The 13155-nt window shown below is 43.8% G+C and overlaps 1 protein-coding gene across 6 annotated transcripts in view; it reads left to right on the top strand.

The window, feature by feature from the left end:
• Positions 1–4191: 4191 nt before the first annotated feature.
• Positions 4192–13155, top strand: part of AKAP11 (A-kinase anchoring protein 11) — an 89913-nt gene continuing 80949 nt past the window's right edge. For 5 of the 6 annotated variants that reach the window (XR_013345503.1, XM_077811914.1, XM_077811930.1 and 2 more), the window contains exons 1-3: positions 4250–4286; positions 7690–7750; positions 9444–9551. Coding sequence is in view for 5 of the 6 variants with exons in the window: in XM_077811914.1 (XP_077668040.1) it covers positions 9492–9551 (60 nt within the window). In the remaining variant the exon portion in view is untranslated. Of the gene's footprint in view, positions 4287–7689; positions 7751–9443; positions 9552–13155 lie in introns of all 6 variants that reach the window. The other variant, XM_077811922.1, reaches the window with a different exon arrangement.

Genomic DNA, 13155 nt, shown 5'->3' with positions numbered 1-13155 from the left:
TGAAACTGAAAAGGAACCTGCAGCCACCAGGACTGAATAAACTACTCATTTACAAAGTAAAGCGTTAAAAATGTCTGGTTGTTTGGGAAAACTGACTTGATAGCTTAGTAAAGGAATGGCTTATCTGTGTCAAGAGTCTGCAATGGTACATAATAACTACCAATTCAATTGTTGCAAAAAAGGTGGTGGTCTTATGGAGCATAATGGACTAAACTTATAAGATGCTGCATGGTATAACTGCTACTAAATCCATGGACAAAGCATTTGCTGAGATAGTGGAAATTCTACAAAATCACCTATCCTCAAAGCCACTGTTAATTGCAAAGTGAATTATATGCTGAATCAAAAAGCAAACGAATATGTGGGCAAATTAAGAAAATTAACAGAACATTGCCAGTTTGGAGTTTAAATGACACATTAATTTAAAGGCCTGCTGGGTGTGCTATGCAAATGAAGCAATCCAAAAACAGCTATTGGCTAAGGCTGGTTTGATCCTAAAATGTGCACTAGAAATTATTGTATTAATGGAGACAGCTAGTAAAGATGGCAGGAGCTGCCACAAAACAGTAGTAGGTGTATGTAAGTAGGCCTTGCTTGATCTCTAAAGAGAAAGAGAGACAATTCTGAAATCTGAAACTATTTCCAACATGCGTTTTAAGTCCTGTTACTCTACCTCAGAATTTTGTCCACATGGATTTACAAACTCTTTAGCAATAGTTAGCAAGGTAGCTGATACTTGGGCAGCGTAATACCCACCATATTGTGGTCTTAATCAGCCAGTCTTATTTATGTTCGGTTAGATACAAGTTTTGTTTGTCCTTTGTCCCTGTACGCCTGTATTTAAAATGAAAATGTGAATTGAATGTAAAAGGCAATTAACTATTTGCTGCCTTTCGGGTTGCTCTACTGCATCTAGGAATGGAAGATTCTAGAATATAAATAAAATTACCAACTTCTGAATTTTCAATCATTTGCAATGGATATGTTTGTATTTCCCCCCATGCATACATGAAAAATAAAACTAGATATATCCTATAGAACATCCAGCTTCGGGAGCCCAGAAACTGCTGCTGTGAGATGTTCTTTTCAGAGGCAACATAGAGAATAAGAAGTGTCCAATAACTAACCAATTTTCTTGTGTAATCACAAACGCAACATTTAGATCAGACTGTTTAAATATCAACATTTCAATACAGTCAATAATTTCATTTCTAACACGATGTATGAAAACAATTTTCTGGGCAAACAATGGTGTACTGTAGGTTATGTTTTCATGGTTTCCTGGTGGTTATAAATCCTGAATGTCAAAGATTTGGCAAAGTGCCATAAGAACTTATTATTTTTGAATAAAAGGAAAAAGATGTCACAGTTTATTTTTAAAGCTTCCTTTTAGTTCATATTTAGTTCCTGTTTTGTTCTGAAATTATTTTACTTTGAGTAACTCTTGACATTCAGAAAAAGCCATTCTGATAGAGTAATTACTTTGATAGGGTGACCAGATAGCAAATGTGAAAATCGGGATGGGTTAGCAAGTAATAGGCACCTATAAAATACAGTGCCCCAAATATAGGGACTGTCCCCATAAAATTGGGATATCTGGTCACCCTATTATCAATTGTCCTGAACACTGAAAGGTATTTTGAAACAAAGAGGAACTTTCCGTCATAAACTTGTTAACTGGAGAACTGCAGAACTTTCGAAATTTATCTACTGTAGGGATGTCAAGTATACAGAATATGTAAATGCTCCCTGGGAGCATTTTCTTAATGGATACTGTCAGGTCAAATTTGATTTCAAGTGTATTTGACTTCCTCCTTAGTCCTCAAGAGTGGTGGAGCTTGTTTGTCCCACCTCTGTGACCTCCTTGGGATCAGTGGGCTCCTGGTTCTTTATGCTCCAAGCCCCAGCAAATGCACAGATTGTAGCCCCTAACTTGCTAGATTTCCTGGACTATACAGATTAAGATGCAAGTGGTAGAAGTAGGGTAAATATATGCACGTGTAGCCTATATGACCTCATGATGCATCTGAGAACTACCAAATGATGATGGACTAAACAGCAGTAAGAAGAAACTAACACTTTATTAAGGGAAAGAATAGAGTGAAATTAGAAATGGTGTGCGTGGGAACAAGGAATGAAAGGGGAAAGTATGGAAATCAAGTACAAGGCTCAAGAGTGTTCAAGCCTGGTAGGGAGGCGGGGCACCTCTCACTGTGATATGGACAGGTGCTGCTTTGGGGTACCCTGGTACAAGGGAAGCCAAATGGCTGGCAGTTAGTTCTTTCCTGGCTAGTGGAGCCACCGGTATCATCTTTGTGGCTGAGAGCAACTGAGGAATTCTCTTCTTTCTCTCAACTACTGCTTGTTCAGGCTCAGTGTGCATGTTTGGGTAGCCCCAACCATATGCAGGCGGTCTTGGGCCTGCAGTTGGTCAGATCCCTGGTTCTGTAGGTCCTTCTCCTCTCAGGCTACTTTTGTCCAGGAACATGGGTTAAGCCAACCTTTGGGGATCCAGGGGGCATTTTGAAGCATTCTCAGAGGATCCCTGCTCCAAGTTGTTAAGCAATCATTGTGCTTTGTGTCATTTCTTCCTGCTGCTGCTTGTGTTCTGTCTGTGGGACAGCTCCTGCTTACAGGCTGCTAAAATGATAGGGGAGCCTCTATAAACTTTTTAATAAATCAACAGATGTTGCCATAAAATGAAGAATACATCCAACTGAAACACCATTTTTAATACAGATTAAAAAATAAGAAAAGAGAGCAAGAGCCCCTGCAGCATATACAAGTAAGTGTTATATTGTTGTAACAGTGCATGAGAACCTGCAAGAGATATTGACTGTAAACTTTGAATATGTCATCAGACTTGGAGTACAGGTTGGAGACACTCTTGCAGCGCTGAATTTAACAAATGGTTGGGGAGGAATGAAGAGAGACGTTCTCAGGGGCTAAATTAGAGAGAAGGGGTTGAGACTGTGCTGTCATTGCCTCAGTTTGAGCATCCCTCGAGACAGACTTCCCATGAACAGAATCTTCTGCTTCCTATTCTCCCAATAATAGGGCCTGATTCAACTGTCATTGATATCAACAGGACTCTTTCTATTGAGTTCAGTACCAGCTGGGGCAGGCCCTAGCTGAAGAATCTGGAAAAGACATCGGTTTTTAACTTTTGTGCTTACCTATCACTAAGGCCATCTAACCTCAGTAAGGGGGGGGGGAGAAGCTGAGTGCAGCTCTCGGGAGATCAAAAGCTTGGCTAGAGCTGAAGAGAGTGTTTGTGTGGGAGTCCGTGGAGGTTCCCCTCTTCTGAATGCCCGATTGTTTGTGAAGCCTTTGAGAGTTTCGGTGTTGTCTGTGCACTGGTACGGGTTTATCAGAAGACTGGTGTTGGGCTGGCTTCGGGGGTTGCTTTTTGCTGGCCCGTGGCCATTTTTTTGCAGCCCTCTAATCAACTGGACTGGGAGCAGGATCTAGTCACACACAGACTTCCCCCTGCCTGAAGAGTGGGGCTGAAACAGTTAACCCACCTCGGCTGGTCACTGGAGTGCGGAGTAGCCTAAGGTTGGCAGGGCCGCTCCTGGCCCCCACGGCTGATGCACCAGCCAGCTACGGCTACAGCGTGCGGTGCAGGCCTGGTCAGCGCCGCTCCGGCTCCAATGAAAGGAGAAGATCCGAGAGCTGCCGGAGAAGGTCACGCAGGCCCCACGAACGCGGCGACTGGGAACCAACAGCCGAGCAGCCCCTCGCTAGGCCGCTCAGGGACAAGGTGCCCCTTCTCCGCCCAGCCCCCCGGCTGCAGGGGGTGGGTGCCCGGCCGGCCCCCAGCCCGAGCCTCAGGCCCGCACGTGTCTCGCGGGGGGGAGTGGGGGGCCTTATAGGGCGCGCGCGCGCTGCCCCTTCTGCACCGCTTCTCCGAGTCCTCCCTCGCCCGCCAGCGGGCTCAGCCCCCACCCCCTCCACTGGTCACGGCCGCGCCAGGGCTCGGAGGCGCGTGCTGACCCCGCGCTCCCCTGTCCTTCCCCGTCTCGCTCAGTCTGGGGGGAGAGGGGCTCGCGCTGTCCCCTCGCCCAATAGGAGGCGAGGACAACTCCCACACGACCTTTTCCTGACCGAGTGCGCGCGAGCGCGGCCCGGCGAACCTCGCGACGGTTGGCTGGAAGTCGCGCGAGAGCTGTGGAGGGGTGGGACGGAGCGGAGAGGGCGGTGGCGGCGGCTGGAGCGGGCCCGGCGGCGGTGTGCTGTGGAGGGGGGTGTGACATGGCTGCGGGTGCCGGACGCTGCGGAGTCAGGTACGGCCTTTCTCCCCCCCGCCCTCCGCCGCCCCGAGGCGCCTCCCGCCCCGCTGCCAGTGACAGACCCGGGCGGGCAGCGCAGGCGCTTGGAACGATCCGGGCTGGCTGCAGCGGGGGCGCTGGTCCCTCGCTCCCGGGTCCCGTGCGGGGAGGGATCCGGGGCCGCTTCCCCGCCCCGTCACCGCAAGGGGAGCATCGTTGTCGCCTCCCTGCTCGGAGCGCTCAGCAGAAACCCCCCCTCCCCGGCTGGGAGCTGACCCCGGTAGCGGCCCGGGTGCGTGTGTGTCGCAGCAGCGCTGGGCTCGCTCCCTGGGGCTTTCCAGCAGAGCCGGGGATGGCGAGCTGGTTTGCGGGACCCGTCAGCGAGCCCCAGGGGCAGGGCCAAGTGTGAGGGTGCGCCGCTGTCAAGTGCGAGGGTGCTGGGAGTCTGAGCAGAGACTGGTTTCAGAGTAGCAGCCGTGTTAGTCTGTATTCGCAAAAAGAAAAGGAGGACTTGTGGCACCTTACAGACTAACCAGTTTATTTATTTGAGCATAAATTTGTTAGTCTCTAAGATGCCACAAGTCCTCCTTTTCTTTGAGCGGAGACTGTCCTCACCCCCCGCACCTGTTATAATCTTTACATCAGCTTCTAGCTTGTGGATGCTGAGTAAATATGAATTCTCTTCCCGCCCCCCCTTCCCCCAATTTGGCTGCTGTATAAGTGAAGGGCTTTCGTTTTTTGTTCTTTTACCCCCCTCTCCTGTCAGGTCTGGGCCCCCTGGCTGCGGGGATAGAGAGCCTTCTATTTCACTCTCCTCGACTTTATTTTTGTGAGTTGATCCCTGTTCGTGGTAGTGTCTGCCTCATGGCTGCTGGAAACTTTCCCAAGCAGCCAATTTCACTTCTGCCCAAAAGTTCTGAATAACATCTGTGCACCACACTAAGATCCTGACTGGAATTCTCCAGTATTATTGTAATACAAATAATAAAGTTTAAGCATAATAAAAATGACTAGTCATCTTAATTTCACTTTGCTGCTTCTTGGGAAAGATATGAATGGTACAGAATCATAGAATATCAGGGTTGGAAGGGACCTCAGGAGGTCATCTAGACCAACCCCCTGCTCAAAGCAGGACAAAGTAGAGTAGAGGCATTGGAGCTGTCCATCTCAGATTCAGGAAGACAGCATTGCATGTGTTCACGTTTGAAAGATTCTTTCAGAGCCTTAAGGATTAGCACTTAGATATGCTAATGGAAATAGGTAGAAACTTGGTTTTGAGATCCTAAATTATATGTAAATTGGTGACATTGGACCTATTTGTCAGGGGAAGGTCTCCAGTCAATGTGAATGACTAGGCAAGTGGATTTTTCATGTCTTGTTTTTATGCCTAATTACATTGCTAACTATTCATGCTGATCAGCTTCATAAATTTCTTATGAAATTTCACTGCCCTGCACAAAATTTAAAAGTCCACTTTCACTTGATGATGAAAAAAATTAGTGATATTACTTACTCTTACTGTGGATGGACAGCAAAAGAAAATAGAATGCTTTTTTTCCCCAAAATGGTTCACTTGTAATGTCACAGTCCCTATTCTCTTGCTAAATTCTACTCATCCCGGGCAAATAAGATTTTTTTGATCAAGTAATAACTTTTAATTTTTATGGTGTTATTGTTGCAGCCACACTATTTGTATCATTCTGTTGTATAATTTACCTTTTTATATAAAAAAGACAAATTACGCTAACGGACCATTTCGGTTCTACTGAATAAGGTTTTCAGAAAGGTTTTATTTGTTAATTTGAAATTTCATATCCAGAAGCAACCCCACTCTCAACATTTCTGATGGTAATTATGACGTTTTCACAGATGGATTAAGTAGGGTTTGTTTACTTTAAGCAAACATTTGACTTTCCTTAAAATGGTTTAAAATGTATATTTTAGGGTAGGAAAAAATATTTACTTTTGCTTACATCTACCGTTTTACTTCAGGAAAACTGCAAAATAATGAAAAGTATTTTTGAGGGTTCTTCTGGTTCCTTTCCTAGTACTGCAGAAGAACATGATGGCCATACTTGGTCAGACCAGTGGTACATCTATCCTGGTATCCTGTCTTCTGACAGTGGCCAGTGCCAGATGTTCTGTTCTGTTCATTCCCTCTGAAGCAATTACCAAGCGAACCATCCTCTGTTGTCCAGTTCCAGCTTCTGGTAATCAGAGTGTTAGGGACATCCAGAGCATGGGGTTTCATCCTGATTATCTTGGCTAATATAATTGATGGACCTATCCTCCAGGAACTTAACTAATTCTTTTTTGAACCCCTTTATACTTCTGGCCTTCACAGCATCCCATGGCCATGAGTTCAAAAGGTTGATAGTCTGTTGTATGAGGAAGTACTTTCTTTTTTGTTTTAAACCTGCTGCCTATCAATTTCATCAGGTGACCCCTGGTTCTTGGGTTATGAAAAGGGGTAAATAACACTTCCCTATTTACTTTCTCCACACCATTTATGATTTTTATATCCCCAATTAGTCATCTCTTTTCTAAGCTGAATAGTCCCATTCTTTTTAATCTCTCCTCTGGTGGAAGCTGATCCATCACCCTAATCATTTGTGTTGCCCTTCTGTGTACCTTTTCCAAGTCTAATATATCTTTTTTGAAAAGGGGCGATGGGAACTGCATGCAGTATTCAAGGTGGATTTGTATAGTGGCATTATGATACTTTGTCTTATTATCTATTCCTTTCCTAATGGTTCCTAACATTGTTAGTTTTTTTTTTTAATTAAAGCAGTTTATGAATAAAGAACACTATACTATTTTTATGATTGTGATGCTATCATCTGTGTACACTACCAGGAAATAAACAAAAATAGCTATGTTAATTTTGACTCTGTCATTAACATGGGAAAAAGATGAGGACTTGGTGTTTACAATGGTGAAAGAAAGATTATTTTTAAAATTCTGAGAAGGCAGAAGAAGAGTAACTAAATTTAACATTTCCTCACAGGTAATTATGCAGCTAGAACATGCCCTAAAATGTTATATTTTGTGATAAAACATGAAAAAATAGACTGCAATTGCATTGGAGACAGTTTTCAAACTTAATTTTGTTAATTTTTTTAAATAGCAGAATGGTCAAGTCCAAATTATAGACTAAAGATTTTTAAGCGTTTTGTGTATTTATCCTCAGTTTTAATGTACTATGGGTGTGTGCTCTCTTTCTAAGAGAGATACTGCTTATTTGTAGTGTTGTCAAAAATACTGACTCTCCCAGCTTTCAGTTTATATACAAACAAATGGCTGTTTTCAATACGCAATTGATCTATTTTGACAATTCCATAATAGTAGTGTAATCAGCAAATAAGAGGAAAATAGAAAATAGTTTGTTCATTTGGGTTTGTTTTGTTTTTTGTTTTAGAAGAAGTGATATTGAATCTGATAGCCAGAAGTTCATCTGTCTTTATGAACACTATACCATGGTATTAAGCTTACATTTCTACAACATATGTTTTAGGTTTTCTTCCGACAAATAAGCAAAGATGCAACTGTTGAATTGAAAATCATAATATAATTTGAAAATGACCAGCTCATTTATATTCATAATTTAAATTGTTTATTTTTAATCTGTAATTATGGAAAAAAATTTCTGTGCTGATTGTGTCATGGAAAATGGTGTCACTCTGAAACTGCAGTAGACTTTAAGTGTGGTATCTGTCTCATGTCATACTTTAGGTATGATGATGTGACACAACAAAGAATATAACAAAATTAAAATCAAAGCTAGCTTTTTCAAATTATCATGAAAATGTACCAATCCATGGACAAAATCTGTTCACCCAACCTTTACCATGATTATGATTATAGTGGAGGCAATTTACAGACTTGTCCAAAAGAAATGACCATGTGTGAGCAGAATTTTTCTAGGCTCCCAGCTCTGCTATTTAAAGTGATAGAGGTCATATTAGACTTTGTAAAATCATTAGAAATTGGAGATAGAAAAGACCTTCTAGACTTTCTAGTCAACCCTATTGCCAATCCAGGATTTTTAAACTTGGTGTTATAGCATAAGATTGCAAACGAGTTTACGTTTTCTCCCTCCTTTCATAACTTTCTGAACAGCTCAATAATGAGATTGAAGTTTTTCATGCTTGGTCCCTGCCTAAGGGTGCATGTGAGCTGGAATCAGTCAGCCAAGTACCCGAGAGAGAGAATGCTTGTTGACACCTCAGAACCCTGGCGGTCTCTGTCCAGTGACTCATCTCCAGCTGTGACCATCCCTGATGCTTCAGAGGAGGGAGATTTAAAAAAACCTTCCAGAATACATTGGGGGCAGGTGGAAAAATCCCTTCTTGATTCTGGCAGGTGACTGGCTGAAACCTTGAAGTATGAGCTTTTAGGAACTTTAAGACATAAATGGGAAGTGAGCCCGTTGGCTGTTGAGCCCTGTCCCCTATCATCCTAAGCAACTCCATCATACAGTCACACTCAAAAATTTGTCCAGCTCTCTCTCAAAACTAAGTTGTTTGTCCCACAGCTCTTATTGAGAGGCTGCTCCAAATCCTCATTGCTCTCATGGTTGAGGACTAAAGTCTTTGCTTGGTTTGGAAAAAATGGTCTTGATTTAACAAAGATGTGTGCAGAATGCACAATCGAAAATGTCCTTACATTCTCTGGCGTGCATTTGAATATAGATATGTTAAGTATGTGTGCACAGCTAGTTAAATTGTAATTATTATTATTCTGCACCAATAATGACAGTGACACAATTCTGGTAAGTTTCATGGCCATTCATCTACAACAATTTGAAAGTTCCCTTGGTGAGCAGTGCCTGGTGAAAACGATAAAAAATGAAGTATTTATCGTTTTCACCAGGCACTGCTCACCAAGGGAACTTGTCCCACTCGCTATTGACTAGAAGGAAGTATATTGGTTTTAATTATAAGATTTTCAAACATTTTTTCTTTAAAAGAAACTAAATATAAACTTTAAAGGGGCAGTATCTTTTCTAAAAGGCAACATCTGCGTGGATAAAAAGTTTTAAAAATGTTCGGTTTTAAGGTATCTTTTATCACAAAATTGTGGAGTCATTACTTGTTTTATCAAAATTAGTTTTCTAAATATATGCTATGTAAATGGGAAGCACAAAATAATGACATAAATGTTTTTCTGTAGGTATTTTTGAGCTGACTTTCTTCCATGACTACTAAGATCAATTAAACCATGGATACTTATACCAGGGCCCGAAGCAGTCAAACAAAGCCTAAAGTGTCAGTGAAAAAGGTAAACAGCTATTTTGTGTGTTTTGGGGTTTTTTTTTTTAACCCTAATTCTTTGTGATCTGAATCTTGAGAGTTAGATTGAAGAAAATAAGCTGACAGGTCCAGTAAATTTTCATTTTTTGTTTTGTCTTAGTAGGCTAAAGATTTAAGGAGGCATGTGATTTTCAAATCGCTTTTGCTTTGGTACATTTGTAATGAGTTGAAGCACTATTATGTGACTAAATCTGGGAAACTGAGTAACTTAAACAATGGACAAAGTGGACTTAACTCTTGCTTCATGTTTTCTCTAGTTCTTATGAAATCTAGAATGTTTTCAGAAAAATTGCAACGGTTAGATGATGATTACCTTATTTAGCAAACCTAAATATTTTATTTGTGAGTAATAGGTATTCATATTAGTATACGGTTTCCTACCACAAAAAAAAAGCATAAATATGTTGTTTACAATCAAACCTTATTTTGTGACATTTGTATTAAGGATGTTATAATAAGACATACACTTCTACCCCGATATAACGCAGTCCTCAGGAGACAAAAAATCCCACTGCGTTATAGATGAGACCGCGTTATATCGAACTTGCTCCCCCCCCCCCCCGCAGCCCCCAACCCTTGTTCCCTGACCGCCCCCTCCAGAGATCTCCATCCCTAATCACCCCCAGGACTTCACCCCCTACCCAACTCCCCTGCTCCCTGTCCCCTGACTGGTTCGACACCTATCCACACCCCCTGACAAGCACTCACCGGCAGTGGCGGGAAGCGGAGCAACGCGGCCCCAGCCCGCTCCACTCTGCCACCTCTCAGCCGTGGTGCTCCACTTCCCGCCGCCGTAAGTGCGGGAGGTCGGGGAAGGGATGCCCCCCGTGCTCACCTGCGGTGGGAAGCGGAGTGACGCGTCCCCAGCCCGCTCTGCTTTCCTTGCCCTGGCCCCAGCCATGTCGCTAGGGGTGGGGGTTGGGGAAAGATCCCGCACTCACCTGCAGCGGGAAGCAGAGCGCCGCGGCTGGGAGCTGGCGGAGTGGAGTGGGCTGGAGCCGGGCTGCTCTGCTTCTGCCGGTGAGTGCAGCGGGGGATCCCTTCCCCAAAGCCTCCTCCCCAGAGTGACACGGCTGGGGCTGGGGTGAGGGAAGCAGAGCAGGCTGCTCCAAGCCCCCTGCTAATCTCCCGGGCCACTCTGGGATTGCATGGCCCCCAAAAGTGCCCTCTCCCAGACCCTGGGCGGGGGAGCCCCTGACTGCCCCCGAGACCCTCTGCCCCTTATCCAACCCCTCGGGCCCGGCCCAGCACCCTTAACACGCTGCTCAGAGCAGCGTGTCGGAGCTTTATTGCGTTGTATGTGAATCCGCGTTATATCGGGTTGCATTATATCAGGGTAGAGGTGTATCTACAAAAATTAATTCCACCCCAGGTTCTTGACTGGCTTATGCTCAAGTTCATGTGAACTTCTGCTGGGCAGTGCTTTTGGTGAAAAATAAAATCTGTCCTCCATTTGTTATGGAGGGTATTTATAACTGTTGTTGTTGTTTTGTTGTTTCATTTAGGGTATGATGTTTAGCAGCTTTAATAATCTTATATGCTTTTTTGAAATAAGTCATTTTAGACTGGGGAATATCGGAAGTCTTTTCTCAATGATTTTGTTTCTGTTTAAAGCTAGATTTTTCTTAGTGCTCTAAAATCTACAGTTACTCAAATAGCCTTGAAATTTGGTGTGCCTCATGGTGGTGCAGGGTTCTGATCAACAAGTTCCCAAAATACAGCTCCTGAAAAAAGCAGCTTTTCTTAAAGTTGACAGATTCTAGCAGCCTGTTTTTGCTCACAGATAGAGATCAACCCAGGGCTCAGATCATTGCATCACAATTTCACATACTCAGAGTTACCCCCCAACAGAGTGCATGGCATCGACCAGCCCTTTGGGGAAAGTCAAATTCAGATTTTGACAAACGTCTTTGCATGCCTACTGGATTGTGTGGACAGAAGAGTTAACAGAATTGTTCGCCTTCAAAGCTGCACACAAGCTGGATGTTCAAGGGAATATACAATAGTCCTTTGAACCTGACCCACCCCAAGCAACGTCCGTTCTAGTCGCACCTTGGGCAGGAATGTTTAAAAGGTTTGGCGGCATATCACTAAATTCTGTCTCTGTTAGGGCTTTGTTTTTATTTTGTAAATAAATATAATTATTTTTATAATATGAATGCTTACTGTCAGGATAAAGGCATTTTATGTTGTGGAGGTAATGTGTGAGAAGGATTTAGGGCTGCATCAGGGTGAGGGGGATAAATGGGGATCGGTAGTAGGGGACATGAGAGGGGTTGGAAAGCCTGTCAGCCCCAAATTCTCCCCTTCTCTCTGTGCTTGTCAGGATTGGGGGTGGGTCGGGGGAAGGTCTGAGCCCCTTTCTCTCCACTCCCCATGTGAGCTGAGATCCAGGGTTCCTGCCCCCAGAGGTGTCTGAACCTCATTCCCTTCTCCTCTCTGTGTGTGCCATGGTCTTGGGGGTCCCTGTCCATCTAGGAGGGTCTAGACCCCTCTTCCTGCCCCCCTCATGTGACCTGGGATATGGGGGAGGCATTGCTTCTTTGGGGGTAGGAACCTCCCTCTCTTCCCTCCAGGTGTCTGTGGCAAGATCTGAGGGATCCCTTGCCTATCTATGGGGATGTGACCTCTTTCCATGTGTCCCCTCATATGAACCAGGTTCTGGAGGGCTTCTCTTTGTGGGTGGGTCTGAGCCCCTCTCCTTTCCCCATCTCATGTGAGCTGGGATCTGGGGGGGTCTCTTGTCACATGGGGTGTCTGAGACCCACTCTCTGCCTCCTTTTGTGAGTGCCGGGATCTGGGGTTAGCCCTGCCCCACTGGGAGGGAAGCTGTTGTATTGATACTGATCTCAAAGGCCTAAAGAATTAAAGCTGTTTGTAAACTCTTTGACTGTCAACATTAAACAGATCAGTAAGTTAAACAGAGGCCTTGGTTTTACTCTGTGCGGCAAACACCCAAAAGCATTAGTTCAAATTAAAAGTTTATTGATTAAACATAAGAGAGAACAAGAAATTAAAACAGGCATTTATATTGAAACTGTGGTTGAGTGATTATGCAAAACAAACTTAGTGAAAATCTTTAATTTCTCTCTTTTTGGAGGCAAAATATGAGAGTCTTATTTTCAGCGCAACCTTTCTTTGATGAAAAAGGAAAGTGTATTTTTATTCTGTCCTGATGTGTAGAGGACATTTACTTATTCTGTTCTAGACAGACAGACAAGATGGAGAGACAGGACAGAAAAGAGGTGTGAAATACAGGTTTTTTTGGATGTTTTTGGAACACTGGATCACTGGTTAGTTACGAGCTGGTGCTTTGGCTGGCAAGTCAACTGCGACACTTGCTGCTTGGACCTTGGTTTACAGTCTGGTCAGGGATGTCATTTGATTATATCTTTTCTTCTTAGACAAGGGAAGCTTGGATGAATACAGCATAGTTGACTTCAGGATTTGATGAAAAGCCAAGAGAGTGAGAGAGAGGATAGGAGTAGTAGGGGTAGAAAATATCACAACAAGGGAAGAGAAACAATACAGGGTCTTATGTACCTCTGAAGTGCAGTCAATTAGATATCCCA

This window comes from Eretmochelys imbricata, chromosome 1 (assembly GCF_965152235.1).
Source record: "Eretmochelys imbricata isolate rEreImb1 chromosome 1, rEreImb1.hap1, whole genome shotgun sequence".
Classification (NCBI taxonomy): domain Eukaryota; kingdom Metazoa; phylum Chordata; order Testudines; family Cheloniidae; genus Eretmochelys; species Eretmochelys imbricata.
This window is presented reverse-complemented; position numbering and strand designations above follow the sequence as displayed.